The sequence below is a fragment of the Drosophila hydei genome, unplaced genomic scaffold (genome assembly GCF_003285905.1).
Source record: "Drosophila hydei strain 15085-1641.00,03,60 unplaced genomic scaffold, DhydRS2 tig00008114-arrow-pilon, whole genome shotgun sequence".
NCBI classification, from domain to species: Eukaryota; Metazoa; Arthropoda; class Insecta; order Diptera; family Drosophilidae; genus Drosophila; species Drosophila hydei.
Genome location: NW_022045827.1, coordinates 171,036 through 196,875, shown reverse-complemented (window position 1 = coordinate 196,875; position 25,840 = coordinate 171,036). Strand labels below are relative to the sequence as shown.

Sequence of the window (25,840 nt, the reverse complement as noted above, 5' to 3'; positions counted from 1 at the left end):
CAAATTATTAAAATAATGAAAGTTTAAGGAATATGGAAAGTACAAGAAGAAATAAGAATTCCTAATTTTCCATAGTGCGCTGCGATTACATAATAAAACGAGTAGATAAAATTGAAAGTGTTATACATACACGTCGGTTAACAAACCATATTCTAAGTTCGTTACAGTTTCGTAGTTCTTTTAGCTACATTAAAGAATTAGTGATAGAAGAAGAGTATAACACTTGAAACTAGGGAAATATATATACCTAATATGCAAAGCTCATAATATCTCAAAAGTGTTATACATAAGCATATAACAGTATTGTTGCATGTACTATTATATATTAAAATTATACTAAATGAAAAGCAAAAGTGTTATACACGTGTATAACAGTATTATATTGCTATACTTATATATTGTATGAAAAGTAGAAGTGTTATACACCAGCGTACAACAATATTATATAAATGTGCGAATATCTTCAATTGATGGAAAAAAGCCTGAGGAAAGGCTCAATAGAGATCCAGACGTAGGGTGCGAGTCTCATAGAGAATTTAACACTCGAATTTATTTTGTGCACTCCATTACCAATATGTTTTATTTATTACAACGAAAGATACAGCTAGTTTGCAAGACTCATAACATAATATTGGGGAAAAATTAGGATCTCAGCAGCCTCAGCTCCTACTTCTTCGTGATTTCGACTTCAGCATGGAAACAGGACTTGCCCTGGATATAGAGAAATAGATGTAAGATATAATTACACATGGTAAGGTTGAGCTGGAATGGGCAGCTCTGTGACTCACAGTATCGTGCGTGATCTCGGAGTCTATTATTAGATGACCACGAGCCATTCCCAGCATGGCTTTGTACTTGGTCAGATCGACGGTGTGATCGTTGGCGCAGATCTTCTCCTCGGCCACGGGGCAGCTCGATGGGGCGCCAAACACCTTGAGCATGTCCTTCGCGTCGGAAGACGCCTGATCAGCGGCTGAACATAGATTTAATTTGCCTTGATTCATCACAATGCCGTCCTTTTGCACCTTGTACTTGACCACAGCCGTGTTAAATGCTTTGTTAATAATGCAGCCCGTTGGCACTAGTTCGCATTTCTTATTCAGCTTAACGCCGAAATCTTCGTCCACTTTGATGATGCCGTCGTCGCCGGCACAGTTTTCCATCTTCACAATCCTTGCCTTGTATCCATTCTATAGGGTATATATACACGATCTATATATATAGATATTTCTGTTACACTTTTCACTTCACCTCCAACTTACACAAGCAAGAGCTGCCTCGAAGCAGACGCAGCTGAGCAGTAGCAGGATCCCAATATTCGACATATTCGTTGCAGATTTGATCGAGAATGGGTATTATGTTGGCCCCTTATATATGGCCTCCAGTTGGAAAAGTTTCAGCAATTAAATCCACATTAGGCGGTTCCTGGCTACGGCGATCGCTGATCGTTCAGCTCAATTGAAGCGCTGATCACTAAACAGACAGTCGGCCGGCCCATTAACTCGCTCTATATATATACACATATATTCATAATTTAACTGCCATATCTAATTGTCAGATTTTGTGAACATTAGTCTAGCGAAATTTGACATGCATGTAGATCTGGACGATTAGCTGACAACTAAGTCAAGCCCATTGAAACGAGAAAGCAATTTATAAACGAGCATGTTACAGCATCAAGGGGAAACTCTCAACTGACGCGCGAATTCAATTTATATTGTTAATATCTTTCGATCTAAGTTCTTTTTTATTTTAAATCATATAACAAACCAGCCACATGATGCAGAATATCATTTAGTTGTATTGTCAAAATTGCATTTTTTTCAAACATTATGTGCACGTTTACGTTATTTGGGCCACAGCTGACTTCATTACACACGTTCACGCTCCACAGCTCTGTTAAAATTATGTCGAAATCAATATTTTTGGACTTAGTACCTGGCAATGACCTGTGGAGCAGATCCACAGAGTTCCAGCATCAAGCTGAAAAACTATTGATAATGGCCGTAGATGCTATATATTTTTAATCAGATGTTGTCTACATAAAACTCAAATATTTGGTTTTTATTTAGCCTTTAACATTAGCTTTTGCATAAGATATTTTTATCATATATAGTATTTATGTAGTAAAGTAATATCTCAAATCATAAGCGAGTCTAAATATCGAGTTATTAACTCTTAACTTATTCAAGCTTTTTATACTTTTCAAAAGTGTAACGTATTACGGACCACGCACGCTGCAAAGCTACTTGCTATATCACTCTGGGCACTGCAGCATTTAATACAAAATGCAACTATCTGGCAACGCCACAGGCACTCTTGTCGCAATCTCTCGCTAAAAAATGAATATAGCCAAACGGCGCTTAACATTCAGTTGAGTTTAGTACCTCGCGCCGTGAGTACGTTTCGAGCGCTTGCGAGAAAAGCGCGCCCAAATCGCGGGTTTTTCCAATTCTGTTCAAGAGTGCAAAGCACAATTTAATGCGCTTCAATAACACATAACAAAAATAAGAGAAAAAAAAAACAACAAAAAGGAAACTAAAACAAATAAAATTGTTTTAACATTCTGGCAAAGCGATAAATAAATGTGTTTCGTATGGTTTTAAGTGTAAATACAGAAATTTTCAATTTGAATTTAAAACGTAAGCAAATAAAATAAATAAGTAAAAATATAAAAAATTTAAAACAAAAAAATCGAATACCAAAAGGTGCTAATGCGTGGCCTAAAGCGAATACGCGATAAAATATAGATATTATATACTGAGAACTGTGTTTTGCAAAATAATAGAGATAGAGAGATAGACAGAGAGAGAGAGAGAGAGAGAGAGAGAGAGAGCTGCTGAGCTACAGGTGATGACGAAGACAACACAAATTTTTTAGTTATAAGAAATTCAAATACAAACTCTATAAAAGATAGATAATGAATGTGTGCAAGTGGCTATGTATATATATGTGTGTGTGTGTGTGTACGTGACGTCTATTGACAGCGCTCAATGTCGCATTCTAATCTAAATGCATTTTTGGGTGCTCTCAGGGATATAAGCCCATATAAATTATCACTTTCTGAGCCGCTATCAGCGATCTCTTCTCTCTCTCTCTCTCTTGCTCTTTGCCGTATTGTTATCAAATTAATTTTCATTGATAAGTGACTTTAGAACGTATCAATGTATGAGTGAGCGAGTGTGTGTGTGTGTGCATTTATGTATGAGGGCATTGAAGGCTTTTCAGCGAAACGAGAAAACAAACACGGTCTCGGCCAGGTAACCAAACCGTGATTCATCGCATTCGTGAATGTGAATAAAAGTTGTTGTTGTTGTTGTTGTTGTTATTGTAGTTTCTGTTGCTGTTATTGTGGCTAACTGTAGACTGCGTAAGCAACTGACAACAATGACTATTCACTAGCTAGGCTTAATCATCACCTGTGATCAGTTCGAAGAGTCTTGCAGATATTTCATTAGATACTTCTTGTGACTTGCTGCAGTTGCAGCCAATGACCCAGCTGCCAAAAGTGGAACCCAAAAAGATAAATAAAAAACAAGAAACATTCTCAAATACGTTTAATCGCAATGCAATACCCTTCTTGTTAAGGCAAAATATTTATTAAAGTATTCATTGCATTTCGCATGAAAGGCTTAGCTTCTGTTTGCCCGATTGTTTCCAGGAAAGCCATTTGATTCCCAGTTCCCAGATGCTGAATAGTTATGCTTATCTTTGTTAAGGAAAAAAATACATAAGTATAAAAATAAATAAAAATAAAAAATAAAATAAAAAAAAGTCGACTTCTTAGACTGAGATAAAGACAAATCTCGGCGACCCAGGATTCGCTGTCGCTTGCCAGCCAGACGCCTTATCACTTACCACTATACAGAAGGGAGTGGTCGAGAGACAGAGAGAGGGAAAATTATAATTGATAAAGGCATTACAACTGTAAGTAAAGCTATATGCTATAAAGTTCAATTTAATAAGTATTTAATCTCAATCATATGAAGCTAATATTCAATACATTTCCATATCAATTAACGCTGCTAAAGAATTTTGCATATACAGCTAGAAGAAATATTCTTACTCAAACGTCAAACAAATCAAGCAATTGTTTAACATGATATTTCATGATCAGTTCGTAAATAGCATGAGAAACACGTTATACCCTATGTTAGGGCATGCATAAGAGACTGTTCTGACGAGCTGGTTTCACGTTTTTCTTTATTTTTTTGGCAGACAAGTTTTGAAAACAACTTTCTTAAACCGGTTATCAGCAGAGGGAGGGTTCCAAAAAAAAAAAAAAAAAAACGGAATACAAATTGAAGTATTGTCAAATGGTTGGGGAGTTTATATTGAAATGACAAACAAATTTTTAATGATCCATAAATGAGTCACAGAAACATATGACTAGGAATACAATTTAGTCGAAGACGTTATTGATTTAAATTTTGTATTTCGCATGGATACTCCTACTTAACCACTTCTATTTTAAATTTCATTAAGAATACTTCCACACATAAATTGTAACTTGTTTTGCATTTATATTTTCCATGAAATCCTAAATCTTTCTAGACACAATTTGCATTTTCTAAAGAGTCAATCATTGTGCACATACAAATTGCAACTCAAGTCGCATCAAAGATACTTTCTACTACAAATTGTATCTCTATGTAAGCTTTATATTTCTACTTGTCAAGTGTGCCATTGATACTTGTAAAATGATCAGAATCGAGCTTACTGTCTACACACAAATTGCAATTCATTCCGAATCAATGATACTTTTAACATGTAAATTAATGTTTTCTCTATAATCTTTATATTTTCTATGACTGCCTCGATACTTCCAAACACAAATTGTGTCAGTCATAGAACCACAGATACTTTACATACTTCACATTCAAATTGTATCGATCTAAGATGCTTCGCATCTTCACATTGCATCAAAGATACTTCCACACACAAATTGTAGATTGTATGGTAATATGGAAGCTTGAATCAATTGGGTCAGCTGTGAAATTGCCTGCTGTGTCCGATTTGTTTATTAAATGCACGCTCTCGAGATCCACTTCAGCTGCTACAGAACGTTAATTGCTGCCATTGAATCAATCACTCCAACTTTGTGGCAAATTGTTCGGCAAGTGAAACTGCAATCGCAACCAGTTGCAGCACTTGCCGCAGCAGCGACTGTTAACTGCTTTAATAAGCGGGAAAATCAATAATCGAGTATTTACAAAGAAAATGGCCAGCAGTGAATTTTCACACCTTTTTCTGGGTGCTAGCACAGCGTCTTAGCATTTCCCGGTATAATTGAACAATGTATCAAATTAATGCCAATTGCATTACGTTGAACTCCAGCTAACTCCGGCTGGGAGCAATAAAAACCGAACGAATTTTCGACTTGTGAACGTGGTTGGGGGCGCTTTGAGTGAGTGGATTTGCCTGTACAAGACATAAATAAATAAGTAGGGTGTGTAATGAAGAGTGATCGACTGTTAAATACCTTGTCGTCACCATTTTCTTATCAAAATATGAATGTGTAAAGACTATATGATATACTCTATAATTACAACCTATACAAGTTTAGAAAAGAAAGCTTGACTATGGAATATCGTATTATGGGTTCTACAATATTCTAATAAACCTTTGTAAACATTAGTTTGGGCAATTTATGTATTGTGTTTCAAAAACTATATGCATATGCATATTTATTTGTACATTAAAATGTTTATTAAAATTTTATTAAAATTAAATTTGATCACAATTAAAAATTAAAATTTTTAAAACTATATATCAAAGATATTTCTAAGCTTTTATAGTATTTAAATAGCCAAGATGATAACTGTAATTCAAATCTGTATTACAAATGTATAAATTAGGCGCGCAACATGCCCTGTTTCTATACAACACGCATGCAGGGTATTAAATGGGCTGCAGCTGGCAGACTAACATTTTTTAGCCAGGCCATTGAGCTGTCCGTTTGGTCAGCCGGGTGGGTGGCAATTGCCAAGGTGTAAGTGTGTGTGTGTGTGCATTGGGCAGCGGAAAATGTGTTGTTTAAGCGTTAAGTCTCGGTTGGTTTTAAGGCCATGCCTTTCACCTGAGACAGAGAAAAGCTAGATGAATTTCCTTGCTATTCATTATGTTTATTTAGAAGTTTTCAAGTTTTCCACTTCTCCGGCACTCGTAGCTCGTAAATTGTGCGCAGCGTGCAAAACTTTGCGGCTTGGCACGCAGTTGCCTACGAAGAACAATAAAAATTTAATCTCAATGCGAAACAGAATGCAGACCAAGATCCAGCACCGGACGTTTATTATTATTATTAAATGTTTATTGTTTTTTTTGGAAATGCCTGCACAATGTGCAATGTTTACCGTGACCCAAATGCGCCACGACATAATTGTTAAATATTTACATACAACAAATTTAAGAATCGAATGCAATTTCAACTTTTTCTTTGCCATTGCCAATCGAGGGCGGGACTCAAAATTTGATGTGAAATGAAATATAAATAAACCCGCAACCACTTGAAGATTATTTTAGACGTAATATTTGCGGCTGCGGCTGCGGCTGCGGCTGTTGCTGTTTACAAATAACAACAATATATGGCCGATATATAAATCGGGCAACGTGCCAACAAAAATGGTTTTCATTGTAGCCAAAACAAAAACTGTCCACAAAAAAATACAATAATAATAAAAAGCACTTAAAAGTCGCGTCAATGAAATCGAAAGCTAAGAAAAAACTAACTCGAAAAATTTCGCTCGCAAATCTCAAGATCGCAACGAATTGTACTTACTGACCAAAATTATATAAGCCGCATTTGTTGAAAACCCCAAAACGGTTTACTACGAACATTTCCGTGACTCTCTGACTCATGCAGCAGCCACAATTAGTTTGTGGCTTTTTTTTGTTACACTGTAAGAAATAGATGCTCTTTGATGTCTCATTTGTATTGAATGCAAGCTCAAATTACGTTTTTATACCCTGATCTCGTCGAAAATGGGAAATCGGAGTATAATGGTATTGTGCAAATGTGTGTAACAGGCAGAAGGAGGCGTGGCAGACCACATAATGTGTATGTTGATGTTTTTGTCTTTTATTTATTTTTATTTGCTTTTCTTTAATAATTGATACAAACTATGGAAAATGTTAAAAAACGCAGATGGGACTGGGATCAGGGTATCTGCTAGTTGGGCAGCCCGACTAGAGCTTTCTTACTTGGTTTTATTTGCTTTGCAAATAAATTTATTGAAAAATATATTAAAAGCTGAAATACAATATCATTTGACTTCATTAAAGCAAACCTTAAAAGTCGTCTTAGCACTCAAAAACTTTTCTCTGTGTATTGTCCAATGGTAATTTCACTTTGAATTCAACACAACTTTCATTGTAATTATGTATAGAAATAATAAAAATAAACACAAACAAGAAAGATACTACTAATTACCGTGTACTTACTCACATATCCCCTGCTTTATCAAATAAGCCAAACGCAGCGCTCTTGCTTTTGCTATTTTGCTATTTTGCATCTGCAATTTCTGCGCCATTTCGTTCGCTGTTTCTGGGCGCCGATTTAAGTCGTCAGCTAATCAGGTGCACATATCTATATAAATGCTCAGATAAGCATACATATATACGCATTTTTTTCGAGCATTGCAAAACACATGTTAAACAAGCTGATAAGAGCGAGCGGCGAGTGTATCTGCGAGATACAGTATCTTAAGCTCGCCCGCACTTTAGAGGAGCCCGAAAGCAGGCAAGAAAAACGTTATTTAAACATTATACTTGATACATATATATATTTATATGTCGGTCTTTATCAAGCAGCCTCTTGCACGCCAGTGGGCTGGAGGCGTGGCAGCTGTCCCTCTTTTATTCTTGCCAATTTATCAATATGCAAAGCGTGTTTGTTTTTCCAGTTGTTGTTTATGCATCTGTCTGGAAGATTAGCTGTCGCGCTGGCGTTGCGATTGTTGTTGATCTTATTGTTCTTGTTGTTGTTGTTGTAGACGGCAAAAATGCATTAGACAAGCAGCTAAGCCGCAGCTTCACGCTCGCGCTCCTGTGGGCGTCAGCAATCCAATAGCAATCCAATTGCACAATCCAACTCCCAACTTGCCCCATACCCGCTGGCAACAGCTGTCAACTGCGTGTGTGAGCGAGTATGTGTACGTGTGTGTGTGGAGCTGCACTTGTTGGCCCGCCCCCAAGGCGGAAATATGTCAACAGAGCCCACGCGACACGCTCCAACTAGCTTCACTTATTTCGGCTCATATATCACAATTAGTTGAGCTACATGGAACGTAGTCAACAAATATTGGGTCAAGCCTTAATAACAACAACAACAACAATAACAACAATAACAATTGTTAGTTAGTTAATTAATTAACAATACTTAAGAAACATGTAGTTGACATATTTTGCAGGTATGACAATACTTGTCATCGGTCCATTGCCAGATATCGAGCAGACAGCCCCCAACTGCCCCGCAAATTACACTGAAAAAAATACAAATAAATTTGATATAAAAAAAAGTTAACAGAAATGTGAGACATGGCTTACAGTGGAAATTTAATTTTAACTTAGGCGAGGCTAGTTCCAGAATTTAATAAATATTAGAAGCAGAAAAAGTTGTTTTATATATGTTGATAATATAATAAATCAATTTGTATATTTGCTTAAACATATTTGGCAAATTCGATGTAAACGTGGGGAGAAACATATATGATATGGGAAACCTGTGGGTATATGAGTATTTGATATTGTTTATATTTTAGTATCATTGTTAAAGACCTACTTAAGTTTGTTTGTTCCTATGACAGCTATTTGATATATGGTCAACTGATCCCCCATGACTTGCATAAATAAAAGAAAATAAGAGCGAAAATTGAATTCAAGAGTGTCTGACTGCACTGCCGAGAAGTAGACGCATGTTAGCCATTCAGATAACATTTCCAATACTGATAAAGTAGACATATATATATAGTAATGTGTGCCACTACATTTTCTCTCAGTGTACGTATATCTCTAATAAGATACGAAAATGTGGCGAACGTAATACTAATTGCTCTTTAGCTGAACTCACGCCCACACAACGCGACTCTTGAGTACGAAAAAACAAAAAAAAGAAACACATATAAAAAACTAATGAATTAGACAGGTCCTTCAGTATGGCATGTGTTTTCAGCTAATTTCGTCATCATTTAGGGGAGCACGCGAATCGCGTCATAGCCCGACATTTTCGTTTTTACGGAACTGTCTAATGATAATGATTAGAGCTGCAATTCAAGCCCATTACTAGTGTAATTTCGTTCTTAGAACTCGAATGTGTCGTAAGCTAATTAAGAAAGATGGAAATATATATGTAAATAGTAAGGTTCATTTAAAGATATGTTTTATTTTAGATGTATCATATGTATACTAATGCCTATATGCCCATCCTTGTGATTGATATGTGTTTTCAGGTATACTATATGGTAGATTATATGTATGCAAGTCACGCCCACTGCCTATCCTTATGTACATAAATATTGGGAACGACGCAGTGCTACATCTTCTGTATGACTCAAACCTTATTGACATAGCCCCATTGAACTGAGTACCTATAAGAGTAATGAACCTCAAATTCGGTATGTGCTTTGAGGTCTACCATTGGGTAAATTATAGATATACAACACAGTTCTACTGCCTACTCTTCTATACAGAACCACATTGAACTCAGTAACTTTAAGAGTTAGACACATAAATTTTGGTATGTGGTTTCAGCTATACCATATGATAGATAATATATATATATATAGCTCACTCCCACATGAGCAGATTTATGTGAAATGCAGTTAGCACTTTTGGTATGCAGCTTATCTAAGTAGACATCTGCTAGTGGCACTTTCTCCATGTCTTCGCTTGGCTGGTTTTTACGTTTGGCCTCAACTCATGCTGTTAAGTCCACACTATACAATTGCCCGCCCACTGCAGATCTTTGCCGATATGCAGCTACTTTTTCTAACAATTGACAATTGGTAAAGTTTGATTTATGCGAGAGCTTAGTAAACGCCCGCATGCTTTCCGTTCAGCTGTCTGTCAAATGGCACAGGCCCATAAATTGGCTGAAACCACAAAAATCGTTTGTTGCCCCAAATAGTGAACAATTTTCAATTTGCGTACGTTGCACAGTTTGAATTTTTAATGAGCAGATACACCCCACTGCCACACCACCACGCCCCCATCCGCCAACTTCGTCTCCAGCAACTGCAAATGGTAGAAAATATATTTCCTCATATTTTTGACTGCATTCATTTCAGTTTTTTTTGTTGGCTTCTAGCCAAGAATTTGCTGTTGTCATGGTTTGTTTTTGTTTGCTTAAGCAGTTTTTGCAATTAAGTTCTTGCGTTTGCAATGGCAAAACAATTGAGATGGAAAGCCACTTGACTTTCCCACCCGTTCGCAAAGGTCACAGAGCAAAAAGCGTTTAGCTGCAGCATAAATCAAAAATTAAGTTAGCAAGCTGCAGCAGAGCAAGCACTTGGCAAATAACTAAAGAGTTTTTTAAAAGAAACTCTATACTTGAAAGCAAATTTTTTGAATATCTCAACAGATTCTTATAATATCTGTAATCAATTTTGATTAAAAAATAAATATTTTTTTTTTTAAATTAAAATTAACTTGACATCAGAGATATCTATGAGCTTTCAATATCTATGATATATAATTTATGATCTATGATATATACCAATAAACCTCACACTTCAAGGCAAATATTCAGTTATAAATTCTATCGCTGTTCCAACACACCTTTTCTCTCAGTGCACAGCTAGTCCTAAGGATTTCACAATAAAAACTGAAATATGCGTAGACAGAAATTCTTCACATTTCAACAAGGAAAAACTCTGACAATAAATTCGCAGCCTAAAACAAGGTTTCTCTTCGTGCCCAGATCTGCTCTAGGATTGCACAATAAAAAGAAAATGTGCGACATTTTCTCCGAACAATTTCCTTTTGGAATCGTTAAGTCTGAAACATAAAATTCAATTCAAGACACAGAAAAACGAAACAAAATTAGACTTTTACGCAGGGCCAAATGGAAGGAAATGGCCAATAGCGACGTGGGTCAGTGCATGCCACAATTTGTGGCAGCCAGGCACGTAGAGGTGATTATTGTTGTTGTGCTCGCAGCATCATCTCGACAGGAACAGCAGCAGCACCGGCAGCTGCATGACAGCTACAAATCTGTTGCACATGCAACCAAAGCCAAGGCAAGGCAAGCGCTACAAAGTTTTCCATTTATTGGCCCCAGCAAAAAGCCAACATTCAAGCAAACTGTCAAAAAACTTAACCCATAAACAACAACAACTACAAGCCATGAAAATTCCAGGCGTTGATGGAACTGAAACATGCAACAATCTAAATTTAAATATATTCATATATATATTTGTTCTACATCGGTTCACAGAATTGAAAATATTTATTTCTTCAACAAAGCAAAACGCGATTAATAAGATTAAGTACACTGGAAAAAAGAAATCTCTAAAAATAGACGCGTTTATCTCATTTTGTAAATTGAAAATGAGTAATAGGCGCTATACGAGATAGCAAGATGATTGGCAATATGATGAGTATAAAAATGGTTAAAACACAAATATGAATAAGGCAAACACAATCTTCCAACCACAAACAAAAATATCAAATATCATAATTTACTTAACACATGCGAGGGGGGTCTGATTAATCTTCGAGAGAAATGGTAAACGAGTAAGAATATTGCGCGTTCACTGTTCAAAAAGAGTTGTGCCATTTTTAGTAAATCTCAACAGGGAGGCTGAAGTAAGCCCACTTGCACAGCGCTACCTTCAAAATTTTCAAAGACAAAAAGTTTCGATATGGCTTACATTCATACGAAAAGACAGTAGCACAGCAAGAGGGATCTTGCATCTAGCCTATATACTCTTTTCGATTCTTAAATAAGTATAAAAAAAGTTGCAAAAATATTTTATATAATTTTCAGACTCGTTTTAGAGATAGCTTTACCTACACATATGTTCCTGATAAGATTACGACAGATAGGGTATTAAAGCTTCACTCACTGAACTATTTCATCTTATTTCCACATGACTTAAGATTTCATCTAATGAAGATGTATGTATGCATGCAGTCAGCGGGACTATTAGCACGCTTCTACACACATACATACATATGTATAATAGTAAGCATTGCTAATTTGTCTATATGCATACAGACACATATATCCGCTATTAAAGTGTTGATCATAACATTCCGAATATTCATATGCGTATCTCATATACGCATTGGCATTATGAGCTATTGAATCGGTGCCTTCCAAGGAATTTATGTATGGAGAACTGTTAAAGGTGTTAGATATGTATATGGAGTGTACATCAAATGCTAGGGGGAGTCCAGACAGTTGCCCCAACACACAAACCGGTTTTACTAAACAATCAATTGTCGCCGCTTCACTGGGCCGCATTTCAATTAATACGCAAATATTGTCATTTATGTAAACAGATTTTCATGGCAAGGCATGAGTGTGCCTCAGACACACACACACACACATGTGATAAGCGTGTGTTTATATGAACTGAGCCGAGGGTGTGCACTCGAGCGTATCGCCCGCCTATGACCACATCGCTGCAAGCAGAACGCTCGTTAACATGAATGTTAAATATTTCCAATCATTTTCACCTAAGCAAAGTAAATTCGTTAAAAAAAAAAATGGTAAAAAGTTGAATTATGTCTGATTGAGCAAGCAATGAAATCACAAATCAAAGAGCGCTGAGCAGCAGCTCCTGCAGTCGAAAGGGACGCAAATTAATTGCGGCTGGGAGCTGGCGACTGGTAATTAGGCGGGGTTGGCCCACTCAGGGGGGACTTCGCGGTGGTTAAAAATAGCCAACACGACACCATCAGCAGCAGCAACAACAACAGTAATTGCTGCAGCAAAAAATGTGGTCAGAGGTATGCGTGAGCGCCCTTGAAAATGCAAAAGTGGGCGTGTCGTTATGGCAACTGCACGACAGCAACAAAAAATAAAAGGGAAAAAATACAACAAAAATCACAGCCGCTGTGGGCAATTGAAAAGAAAACGATTCAAGCAAGTTTTCATACTCTTTGCATTAATGTAATAATGAGCAATGCGGCTAACTGCGTGAGCATGTTGCTGTGGGTCTAATTTAACAGAAATGTTAAGTTGCCAGCTTCACTATTGGCAGGGCTGTTAACTGTAACAGTTGTCTGTTAAGCGGGCATTAAATCATGTTATGCTAATGTTATTATTTATGTATGTTTTGTGTTTTAAATTGTTGCTCCCTCCTACGCGAGTCTGATGAAGTTTTATAGGTTATATTCACACGTTTTGTTGGCGTTTGTGTGGAGGTGTATGTAAGTATGTAAATATGTGTATACATATGTATGTTTGCATGTATATATGTATATATGCACGGGTCTATGTATGTGTATACATATATACATATCTATGTAAATAAGAATGTATGTAAGCAAACATGTGTTTGCATTACTATATTATATTATATATTATTACCATATTCTTTTATTCAAATGCCTGCCCTTCTATGAGATTCTCATATATCCAGCTGCTGCAATAAACATCAATTTTATATCATCTTGGTATGTTAACTTAGAATTGAAAATGTAATTTCGAATACAACAGTTAGTATATCTGAAGATAATCGACTGAAGTATCAAATGGAAAAAGAAAATAAAAACAAATAAAACTCAATTGCTTTCGAAAGCTAGCCGGTTTGAGTAGTGGTCTCTTTTACGACTTTAATCCTCTTAGACGTGTAAGTTTTAAATGTATGTTTTGCTACAGAGCATCTGCTTGGCATGCACAAACCTCTTGCTCTGTGCCCTGCCATTAAGTAAATGCTTGCTCTCATCATGATTAAGCGATTAAACTTGTCCTTTCAATTCGAGCTGTCAATATTTGCAGGTGTAAGTGCCTGCAATGTCACTCAGGTGAGTGCGGCTTGGGCACATTAATTAGATGTTAGCGAGCCAGAGATGACTCATGATTCCTTCTGTCCTGCTGTCGTTGACAAAGATGAATGCCTTTGTGTGATGTTTGTTTGACAGCCCCAAAAAGGCAATTAGCCAACAAGTTGGCTAGGCTTAAATGTCAGCTAACCCCCATATGATTTCGCTGAGTGTGTTCCCAGTTGGTAAAACACTGTGAAATTGCTGTCCATATGACCACTTGTTGTCAACTGAAGCAGACGTACCGAGTGGGTGGGTGGGTGCTTGGCTTGGCTGTGAGTATGTATTACAAGCATATTTATGGCCCGGCCACCCGCCATAAACAGAGCCAATTGTCTGTTGTGTGTGTTTTAGTCTACATGTTTAATTGTGCATGTCTCGTTTTTATTTAGTGCGCCGCATGTCGCCGGCCACCCACACAGAGCTGTGACTGTAGTAGTTGTAGTCAGTTTGCTGTTCCACATTTGTGCGATCTGGCAACACTGTGCGTATCGTCTATAGCGGATGTGCATTATAATATTTTGTGTAACACTGTGCGTATGCGTAACGCACAGAGTTCTATTCATGCGTGAGTGCGTGATCTCTCTCTCCCTCTCTGCTTGCGTCTGTCTCTCTATTGTTCAGACACAATTTGTTTTTGTTTATGCGCATAAAAACGATAAACGATAAAAACTGTGCTGTGATAGTGCTACATTTTTTCAGATTAAGAGTTCAGCAGTCCATATAGAAGCTGAAGAAAGAATTACATTTCCATTTTTTATCAAACAAACAAAAACAACAAGAACAACAGCAGCAACTCCAAAACACAATAACAATATTGTGAACAGTCTCAGTTCATCGGGTTTCGTGATGCGAGTCGCATGTAGCTTGAAGATTGAGCATTCAGTTGGGTCGCAAAGATTGCGCGCAACGTTCGAGACGGAAAACACAAGACTATTGTGAATGGGTATAGATTGTTGTGAATTAAAACGGAAAAAAAAAAACAAAAGCAATTTATTAATTATTAACATCAACATAAATGTGCGCAGTGTTGCTTAAATTATTATTTTTTTACAATTCAAATACAAGATCATATTTCATGTATTAATTTATTTATTTATTAATTTCTTGCAGTGCAATCAGGCGAAATTCGTGATAACAATGAAGCAATTCCGCCAGATATCTTAAATATATATTCAAATATATACAAAAAGAAAAGAAAAGAACAACGAAAACAACAATTTAAATATATAATTTAAAATATATGATTAACGTTATCAAAATGCGGAAACTTCTCTTGCTCTGCCTCATCGGAATCTCATATTTACACTACAATCGAGCATGTAAGTAACGGTTTTTTCAATATACAATATTAAGAATTTGCTTAACAAAACAATATATATATATATATATGTATATATTTATGTTTGCCTTTAATCAGAAGTAGATAATAATAATAAATGCTATTTGGGCTTACTTAACATATTTCCTGAATGAAATTCTGAGAATTCAGAAGTGATAAGTGCCATAAATTCTGTTCACATAAATAAATAAAAAATATATAAATATATATATATATATATTTATATATATAAAAGGGAAAAGGAGGGACTTCTGATACAGCACTACAAAACAAAATCATAGAAATATTTTCTAGCTTTAGAACTGTTAGGCATGCTCACTCTTTCGTTAAATACAGGGTATTTTTAGTTGAAATGACTTAAGTGATGACCATGAAATGCTTAGCGCAGGCAATTCACACAATTAAAATATGTGTATGATATATAAATATCATGTGTCTCACTGTCTCTATATATATTATATGAATATTTATGCCACTCCATCAGGCCTGTGTTGTTTGTCTTTCTTATAATTTATGATCCATGCTCGATCGCTTCATCCAGGCAACTTGCAATCATACAATACCAATCATCCAATCTCTATGGAGTCTTAAATGAATCGCTAGACGCAATTGTGAACTTCGGTCGATCGTTGATAAGCGAATGTCGTTACTCTTCTCTTTTCATTTTCGGCTGTGGCGCCGACCATTAAAACGATCAGCATATCCCATTAAAGTGTCACCCATAATAAATAATATGTTCCATCGCTTACGAAAGGCAGACTCTGTTAAGTAGTAATATTAAGTAACATAGATATGAAAATATATGCCTCGCACGCTCAGGACGGAGAAGCCAGCTTTGGCTTGAGTTTGCTGCTTATCGTTGACTTTATAACTGCAAAACTGTTGTGTCAAGTAGCTTTAAAGCTAAGTGATTAGAAAATTTATATATTTTATTATATATATGTACATATATATATGTACTTTCGGCTTGATCTAGGAGAGATGAAGTACCCGAATTTTCCTTAGATAAAACATTTTTTTATAAAAATTCTTGATTTGAGAATACATTATTTAGGCATTACTTTAAGCCAATATACTCTTCTTTACTTTGCGAACAGTGTAAAGAATTCAAGAGACTTATGCTATCAGCATCCCTCGATTTATTTATCGCCAAATATATATATATATATATATATATATATATATATATTGTATTATATATATTCAAGGAGAAAGAGAAAGACCCAGAGGCAAACAAAAGAGGTCTTCTATAAGAATCTATAAGCGATGTCTAAGATACTTATTTATATAGAGAGTCCAATAAATATATATCTATATATATTGCTAATATTGTATATATATATATATATATATATATATGGCTCTATTCAAAAACCTGTTCAATTACCACTAGATGCCCCAGATATGCTTTTATCTGGTACTCAAGTACTTTGACATGACGTATGAAATACTATAAAGACACATAGAGTGGCAAATGCTAGACTATCAGATACCTTATATAAATTTTATTTATATATAATTCCTAGATATTTCTATAGTTAAATTACGCATACTAAATTCCTAATGACTCGAATTTTATTTTTAATTTTTGCTACTAGTTCCCCAACCTCAAAGTGACTTTGAGGGTAATGATATACCCTATAACTGTGGCGGGGAGTTTGGTGTGCCACTTATAACGCCCTGCAAAGACTCGCTTAAGTTGGATGTTGGCACAACTTATACCCTGCAATGTGAGGCCAGCGAGCCTATCGAATGGTGGAATACCCACGACGGATTCAAGCAGAGTGAAACCTTTAACAACGTTGAAGACCCACTGCGTCCATTTGGCATCAAACTCATATTGGATGACGTGACTGTTGATAATGTGTCCGCCTATTATTGCATCAAGTCCTCTGCGGCCCCCGATAAGGCGAACTGGTCGGAGGAGGCGCTGGTCAGGCTGGTCAACGAGGATGAGGCCAGCACCATCTATGTGTTTGTGAATGATAAAAGCAATTTGCTAGTGCCGATGGAGCCGATCATTCATGCTCGCCAATACTCCGAGGTGATAATACCCTGCAAGCCGACCATGCCCGAGACAGAGGTGCTGTTAACCTTCAACGGTGAGGTGCGTATTTAACAAGATCAATATATGATTGTGCTTATAAAATTCACACACTTCTCAAACATGTTTATTCGCCATTCATATCGGCAAGCAGATAGGTAAAATTAACTCAAGTATGGTCTCTCTAAGTCGACATGACTTTTACAATAGTACAAATTACGATCCCAAGGTGGGGTTCACAATTTATTTTATAACTGACAAAATACCGCCGTCCTGGAAATGCAAAGCGGCTACTATGAACCACATGTTCGATATGCACTATCAGAGTACGTTGAAACTGTAACTGTGATTACTTTTATAGTCAATTTTAAACTATATTTGCTTTCATATGTACATACCACATATGCCTAAATTAATATGTATATACATATATTTATAGATATATATAGTATATAGTAACAACAACAAAATGTAGAGCGAAAATTGTCGAATTGTTATTTTTTCAGGTTATCGTTGCTGATCGATAGGAAAGAAATTATTGTCATTGAAAAGTTTTCTCTGCCCTCATAACTCATACATTCTGCATCGTTTCACACCTAACATATCTGATTTACCTGACTATAATCATATAAATAAATATAGACATTTTCGTAGACATTTTCCAGTGAGCATACCGGTCGATACGATCCGAAACGTGGTTTTGTTATCGAAATACGCAGCGTTACCGATGGCGGTGAATATTATTGCGAGCCCAAAATCCCCGCACCGGATAACGAAGAGGAAAACACGCTCATAGTTGTGCGCTTTATTGGTAACGGTCACATTGATAGTGAGTTTTTGCACCCCAAAGTTTGTGATTTGTGATTTTCCGTCCATATATGTGTCGTAAATATTGCTTTATATTTAAAAACAACAAAAACAAAAACTAGAAAAACATCTATTACTCTCAACTTTTAAAAGAGGTTTTCGGACTTGCACCTATGGCTATGGGTCTAAGAATTACAACAGTTCAATCAAAATTCTTTCTTCACACGCACACAAATACACATACACAAACACACACACAAACAGAAGTACAGTTGGCACTCGGTAGTTGTTGAAAATAAAACTGCAATCGCTTATTAAATGTGAGGTTATGTGTGACATTTGGATCACTTATACACATCAATAGCTGCTCTCTCGCTCTGTCTCTATCTGTCTTCTTATACAAACTATCTTAAATATTTTTCTATAACTGTCTTATTAATATGCTAACACATTCTCAGCATTCGGATTGGACAAAAATACTTTGGTGCAGACTGTGATGTTAACTAACATAACGCACGATGATTTAAAGGTTATGATTCGCGCCGATGAATCCATCAATGTTACTAACAGAGCCAACGATATCGTTGCATTAACAACTGGTGTTGGGCATGTTGATAGCGATGTCGATATCGACGTCGATACGCATAACGATACCGATACCGATAACACGGTACCCAATGATATCCCAGACTTTGACTTTGACTCATCCTCGTTAACATCATCCTCGTCCTATTCCTCATCATCGTCGTCTGCCCCGCGTCGTCCAAAGCGTAGCTACACGATGCTGGCCCCGATGAAACCTATGCCCTCAAGGCAACCGAAAGGGCGTAAGTGTTGCGGTTGTCCCTTGCTGTCTTGTTGTCTCTGAATGTCCTGCATAATGTTTTCATTTTTATGTGTTTTGGTTTTTTCGCTTTTGGATTGTTTGCATTATTATTTGTCTTTTTTTTGCGCATGTTTGTTAACTAATTTTTATTTGAATTTATTATTAATGTTGCTTTAAATTCAAATTAGCTAATTGCTAACTATTTAGTTTTAGTTCTTAATGCCTTAGTTTGTCTTAGCCTATCACTAACTCCTCTAAACCTCCCCCCGCTAACCCACTGCATGTAGCTGTAAAAATGCTTGCCGAACTTTATTTAACTGTTAATTTAACTTTAATAACGTAATCCTCTCTGCGTGCACAACAGAAGCGAGCGATCGCCTCAACAAGCCAGTCATCACCTCGGCGTCCCGTGGCCACGTCTACGAGGGTCAAACATTTGAGCTCGTCTGCGAGTTGTCTGCTCCACACGGCGTTGTCTACGATATGCAGTGGATCATTCCAGAAAAAGTGGATAAGGTAGGCATCTAATACACACTATAAATTAGAGATGGTCCATGTGACACGAACAGCATCTTAGCTGTCAGCATCATGATTCAGCAATACAAACATCTTTTGTTCGGACTTATACCCGAACCCATTAAGAATGCATTCGTATTCTTAATATAAGAATATCTATAAATATTGATAGACAGTTAAAATGAATCGATGTAGTAATCTTCATCTATTGATCCGTATTCCATACAACCTTAACCTCGCTTACTGTGATCAAGTGTGTCTGGTAAATACTCACATATCAATAATTACATTGACATAAGATTAAAATAATGATAATACTTATTCCATTTTTTGATATCGAGGTAATTATGTTTACCGAGTAAAAACCCTCCTCTCTCTTGAGCTACCTCCCACCAGCCATCCCAATCATATTTGTCTTAGCACATTTTCTCTATTTTAGTCTCTATTTTGAGTTTTTTCAATAGTCTATATTATGTTAAGGATATTCCCTAGTCGAACCGTTCTCTTGACTTGATTACTGTTAATTTTATTGGCTGCATGTCTAATATATCTTCAATTTTCCCTTAGCTACGCTATACGAATACCACTCCAAAATTCGATGATAGGGTGAAGAACAATACCTATCAGGTGGGTCGCAGCACCCTGACCGTGAGAGAGGCCAAGCTGACTGATAAGGGCACCTACAAGTGCGTCGTAAGCGACTCACATGTCAGGGAGTTCGGCTCCTACAGGATGCATGTTATGCGTGAGTACCACTTTGAGCGCTGATTTCGAAAACAAGTATAGAACTGGTTTTCTTTTCCAACCAAAACAGAGCCCAACTCCAGCTATCTGAAAGTGTCAGAGCCCTCCAATCACTATACAGTGCACGAGCATGCCAACCGTACCATACAAATGACAGCGAACTTTGAGGGCTTTCCACAGCCCACATTCAAGTGGTACAAGCCGAATGACATTGAGGTCTGGGACACCGAACCGAACTTTAAAATCTTCGCCACGGAGTCCAGCACAACGTTGAAAATACTTAACGCACAGCTCGAGGACAGCGGCACCTATACGCTCAAAGGGACGAATGGAGTTGATGCTAAGCAGCTGAACTTTAATGTAAGCGTCATCTCGGGACCTGTTCTCAGCATGAATGATGTCTACGTGGTGGCTGGCCAGGAAGCCCATCTCAATTGTAGCGTCAAATCGTATCCCCCGGCCGTTGTCACATTTATGTTCAAGGCCTGTCGCCTAAAGCCGCGTTGGCCCGAGTGTGAACAGGCATCGCAAAACTTTAGTGTAAGTATATAGAAATATTTAGAAATAGAATAATCATTGGGTAGAAGCCTTTCAAAACAATCTAAACCGCTCCCACTTCATAACTAATAGAGTTTAATATAATCCTAAAATGTTCAACAATGCTTAATATAACATGTTCTATAGAACTTCTAACTAACTCCATTTGATTGTTAAATGTATTTATCAAATTGAAAACATTTATATTTTAAAATAATATTTTATTTGTATTTTGCTCTCGACTTGCTCTACGCATATGAAATTGAAATTCAAGTCCAAAGAAGTCCAGGAAATATATCAGGTACTTAGTTTGTTCAGGTTAATCATTATACTAACAACTTATATAATTACAAACGTTCAATTGACAAAAACACGAAAGCATTGAAAATTTAACTTATAAACTGTTAAATGCAGCGCGATATTCAGTCGTTTAACAGTGGCTGTTAAGCTGTAATTGCTGCTGATAACTTAACATATTCCGCTTAGCGCACTGTTAAGCTGCAGCAGTTGCTGCTAGCGCAACGTCCTATGCCACTGTTAAATGACTTGCAATTAACCGTTTCTGTTATGCCATACGCAGGGTTAACATAAGAGAAAAAAAACAAGCTAAAACACCTTTTTATTTATATTTTATTATTATACATAAATATTTGTTATTATTATATAAAATTGCAATCAATAATATATAAATCATCTTTTAACAGTATAAGACTAACACACGTCCCGGCCAACTGACCGTGGAGAATATACACGAGGCGATCTTTATGCCCGATAAGCCAGGAATTATCATATGTGTGGCTCAGAATCTAATCGACAGTAAGCCGGTTACGTCTCAGACCCGGGCGCATGTTCTTCTGGGTAACATTGCTCAGAACATTAGTATATCTGGTCTGGATCCAAATCGTAAGATAGCCAAGGGTGATGAGGAGACGTTCACCTGCGCTGCTCTCGCCTATCATTTCGATGACAATCTGGAATGGTATCATGATGGCGAACTCGTGGTCGCTAGTCCAGGTAAGGAATTTGCGTAACTAATTTATTGATTAATCAATTAATTGATGGTGGATCGGCTTTAAGATGTCGAGGTGGAGATGAACAGCACAGAATATTCGTATACGAAGACACTGAAGTTCCATGCCATAGCTGACAAGGATCGAGGCACCTACGAGTGCCGTGCACATCATATCAATAATCCAGAATTGTACGATAGTCGCGAGATCGATGTCTATGTGCACGATCCGAAGGCTCCTCAATGGGCGTACACAAATCTCAATGCCAATTCAAAAATTGAACGCAATTTGGGCGACTCCCTGATCCTTGAGTGCAAATCGAAGGCCGTGCCGCAGGCAAAGGTATACTGGTACAAGGACGAGGTAGAGCTATTCGAAACGAATCGCACACACATCGTCGAGGATGGTACCAAGCTATTGATACCCCACCTATATCCCTCACACGATGGTATCTATCGCTGTGTGGTCTCAAATCGTTTGGGCAGCATCGAAAACTCCGTCAAAGTGATCATTGCCAGTGAGTGCGAATCATTGTAGATATATATATATAGATATATATACAGTATAAAATCTATTCCAATTGTCTTTCAGATATGCCTGGCATGAACAAAGCTTGGATTTGGTTCAGTGTCATCTTCTTTATGATTCTGATTGCGCTCTGCATTTTCCTGGGCATACGCTATAGGCAGGAGCGTAAGAATCATTTGGCCCTCAAGGCGGCTGGTTTGGCCAACTTTGTTGAAGGCGCTGTGGAGCAAATCAATCCGGCCCTGTCGCTGGATGAGCAAGCGGAGCTGTTGCCCTATAATCGTGAATTTGAGTTTCCACGCAATAAACTGAAGCTGGGCAAGCAGCTCGGAGCTGGCGCCTTCGGTGTGGTGCTCAAGGGCGAGGCGGAGGGCATACGAAGTGACGAACCCGTCAGCACAGTGGCTGTCAAAATGGTGAAGCGCACCGCCGACGCGGAAGTTGTGCGTGCTCTTGTTTCCGAGCTAAAGATAATGGTTCATCTCGGACAGCATCTGAATGTTGTGAATCTCCTGGGCGCTGTTACCAAGAACATCGCAAAGCGTAAGTCACCAAGTAACTAATATGAAAACTTACCTTATATGTCTAACTATTTTGCTAAACAGGTGAGCTGATGGTCATTGTGGAGTATTGTCGCTTTGGCAATATACAAAACTTTTTGTTGCGCAATCGCAAGTGTTTCATCAATCAGATTAATCCCATTAACGATCGCATCGATCCCAGCATCATGACGCAACGAATCTCAGACAACTTCGATCTGCATCGGTAAGTGTGCATAGAAAGTGCATGTTAACGTTTAACATTAAGATAATCGCTAATGCCAACTAACATTGTTATACTTTTCCTGTTGACTAACATTGATCTCGTTCTACTGCAACTCGCGCTAACAAATGCTCTTAACTATTACAAAACCCAATTCACAAACTAATTACAACAATCAAATTTCCTTAAAATACACACACACATCTATATAAATGTATATATGCATATATATACACACACACAACATAACTGTGCTTGTGATTGTGGTTTATGGTCTACTATTCCTCTCTGCACTCTGCTCTGAACCTGCTAAATGTGTCTGTGTTGTGCACCCACTATGTATATTAACCAGTGATGTTGGTAGTGGTGTTGGTGTTGGTGTTGGTGTTAGTGGTGGCTTGAAATATGCTAACGTCGGTTTCCCGAACCATCCATATATCAATCACATGAACTCCGTAAACAACAACTATACGCACCATAATCGCAGAAACTCCGACAACGATCCACGTTCGGGCACACGCGCCGGCCGCACCGTTACAGGCGGCTCCACCTACGATCGTCAAATAGACACCTGTGCCACGGAGGCAACGGTGATGACCACTGTGCCAGAGGGTAAGTGTGCTGCTATTGTAGATCTCTCACCTGTCGATCTCTTTATAATTATAATTTCATTCCATGGCAGATGATCATGTCATGTCAAATAATTCCATTCAACCTGCCTGGCGTTCAAATTATAAGACCGATTCCACTGAAGCGATGTCGGTGAGCACCACCGACCTGATCAGTTGGGCCTTCCAGGTGGCACGCGGCATGGATTACCTGTCCTCGAAGAAAGTGCTCCACGGCGATCTTGCTGCACGCAATATTCTACTCTGCGAAGACAACGTGGTGAAGATTTGTGACTTTGGTCTGGCCCGTTCCATGTACAGGGGGGATAACTATAAGAAATCAGGTACGTTCCGTAACACTAAATAAATTTGATCCAATTTTCTAAATTTTGAACTATGCCCATGGGCTCAAGTATTTTATATAGTACGAAATTTCTAATCATTCATCGATTTTGATTTTCAGAAAGTGGTAAATTGCCCATCAAATGGCTGGCGCTGGAATCGCTGAGCGATCATGTGTTCAGCACCTACAGCGATGTCTGGTCCTTTGGCATTGTGCTATGGGAGCTGTTTTCGCTGTCTAAGGTGCCCTATCCGGGCATCGATCCCAATCAGGAGCTGTTCAACAAGCTCAACGATGGCTATCGCATGGAGAAGCCGCCATATGCCAATCAGGAAATCTACGAAATAATGCTCGAGTGTTGGCGAAAGAGGTAAAGGCAATGAAATATGAAATCCTGATGAACTGAATCATTGAAAACTATTTCTATTTGATTAGTCCGGAGAGTCGACCGTTGTTCAATGTACTGGAAAGACGTTTTGCCAATATGCTGGGCGAGGATGTGGCCAATGTAAGTGGTAAATGTTATATAAAATATGCTAAGGAAATTACGTATGGATAATTTCAGCATTATCTCGACCTCAATGATCCCTACATGCGCTCGAACTCGGAGTATATGAAAAATCGACCCACCGACTATTTGTCGCTTATGGGTGCGCCGGATGACTTTGCTCCGTCAGCGCCTCGCTATGTCAATGGACACATAGTGCCAAAGATAAGTAAGTACAGGTTGAACGTTCGCTTGGATGTGGATGTAACTAACTAAACTGCACACTCACACACCCCGCCACCCGCACACATATATTCACACTAACAGGAATCGAAGAATCATCCGATGATTATCTACAAATGAATACAGACAACAGCATCGCCATCTTTTCACCAACGCGTCCCAAAGGCGACGCCGACTTTGCCGATTTGCCAGCCATAGACACAAACGAAACCTCTTTCACGTTCCCAGATACTAATCGCACTGTGGGTCAACAGCATTCGCCAACGCTAGCGAATAACATGGACACCAGCGCACAGAAGCCGGTGCGTCGCAAGAATGGAATGCCCACCACAGTGGATGCAGCTGATCAGGCACCCGAAGAGATACCCATGCTGCACCGCGTCTCCACATCAGATGGCGAGGAACGAAGTCCGGAACAGGCGCGACGATTTCCTCAGCAGTATGTCAATCCCACGCCCACACCCTCGCCACGACATCACATAGAGACAACGCTGAATGGCAGCAGCGGCGATAACTATGTGAACGTGAATGTGAAGCCGCCGCGCAAGAACCTGATGAACAAATCGGCGGGGAGCAGCACAGATGCCTTCTCCAATCCCAGCTACCAGCCATTGAAAGTGGTCAACGAGAAGGAAGAGCGTAGATATTAAAACGAACCATAGCATCTAGAAGATATTTAATTAAACGATGCTACCTAGTGGCATGAGAGATATAAATATATTACAGATAGATATAGACTAAGATTTCACTCAACCCATATTGCCTAGTGTCTAATGTCCGCATTTCGTATATACATTTGTACCATTTGTATTCGAAGAATTAATAAATATTCTTCATAAGTTCAATGTTAATTGCATGCGAATATCTATGAGGTATGTAAATATATTTAACTCATTTTAAATTTTATCCAAATTAAAAACGAAATGTATAACAGATTTTTAAGCTTACTTTATGTCCAACAGACAGACAACACATAGATTATGTATAATAGATTAGATATTATGTATAACAGATTCTATGTTGTGTATAACAGTTAATAGATTATCCACAACAA

At 37.8% G+C, this 25,840-nt stretch overlaps 2 protein-coding genes across 13 annotated transcripts; one reads left to right on the top strand and one right to left on the bottom strand.

Moving 5' to 3' along the window:
• Positions 1 to 552: 552 nt before the first annotated feature.
• Positions 553 to 1,579, bottom strand: LOC111596219. Its single transcript, XM_023310336.2, has 3 exons — positions 1,263 to 1,579; positions 789 to 1,190; positions 553 to 711 (listed from the first exon to the last, which is right to left on the bottom strand). Exons 1-3 carry the CDS (start codon positions 1,323 to 1,325, stop codon positions 667 to 669), a joined length of 510 nt encoding a protein of 169 aa, XP_023166104.1. The 5' UTR covers positions 1,326 to 1,579; the 3' UTR covers positions 553 to 666.
• An 805-nt stretch (positions 1,580 to 2,384) lies between these two features.
• LOC111596228 (vascular endothelial growth factor receptor 1) lies at positions 2,385 to 25,561 on the top strand. 12 transcript variants are annotated; one of them, XM_030224492.1, is made up of 21 exons: positions 2,385 to 2,642; positions 3,631 to 3,734; positions 3,788 to 3,927; positions 15,103 to 15,311; positions 16,930 to 17,438; positions 18,030 to 18,204; positions 18,641 to 19,009; positions 19,373 to 19,524; positions 20,092 to 20,269; positions 20,339 to 20,808; positions 21,080 to 21,106; positions 21,510 to 21,819; positions 21,883 to 22,332; positions 22,407 to 22,886; positions 22,949 to 23,108; positions 23,458 to 23,717; positions 23,788 to 24,057; positions 24,177 to 24,426; positions 24,492 to 24,564; positions 24,622 to 24,772; positions 24,871 to 25,561. In XM_030224492.1, exons 4-21 carry the CDS (start codon positions 15,233 to 15,235, stop codon positions 25,434 to 25,436), a joined length of 4,929 nt encoding a protein of 1,642 aa, XP_030080352.1. In that variant the 5' UTR covers positions 2,385 to 2,642; positions 3,631 to 3,734; positions 3,788 to 3,927; positions 15,103 to 15,232; the 3' UTR covers positions 25,437 to 25,561. The 12 variants fall into 12 exon arrangements, with proteins under 12 accessions (XP_030080352.1, XP_030080353.1, XP_023166114.2 ...); XM_030224493.1 differs by lacking the exon at positions 3,631 to 3,734; XM_023310346.2 differs by having other exon boundaries at positions 3,662 to 3,927.
• The last annotated feature ends 279 nt before the right edge of the window (positions 25,562 to 25,840 follow it).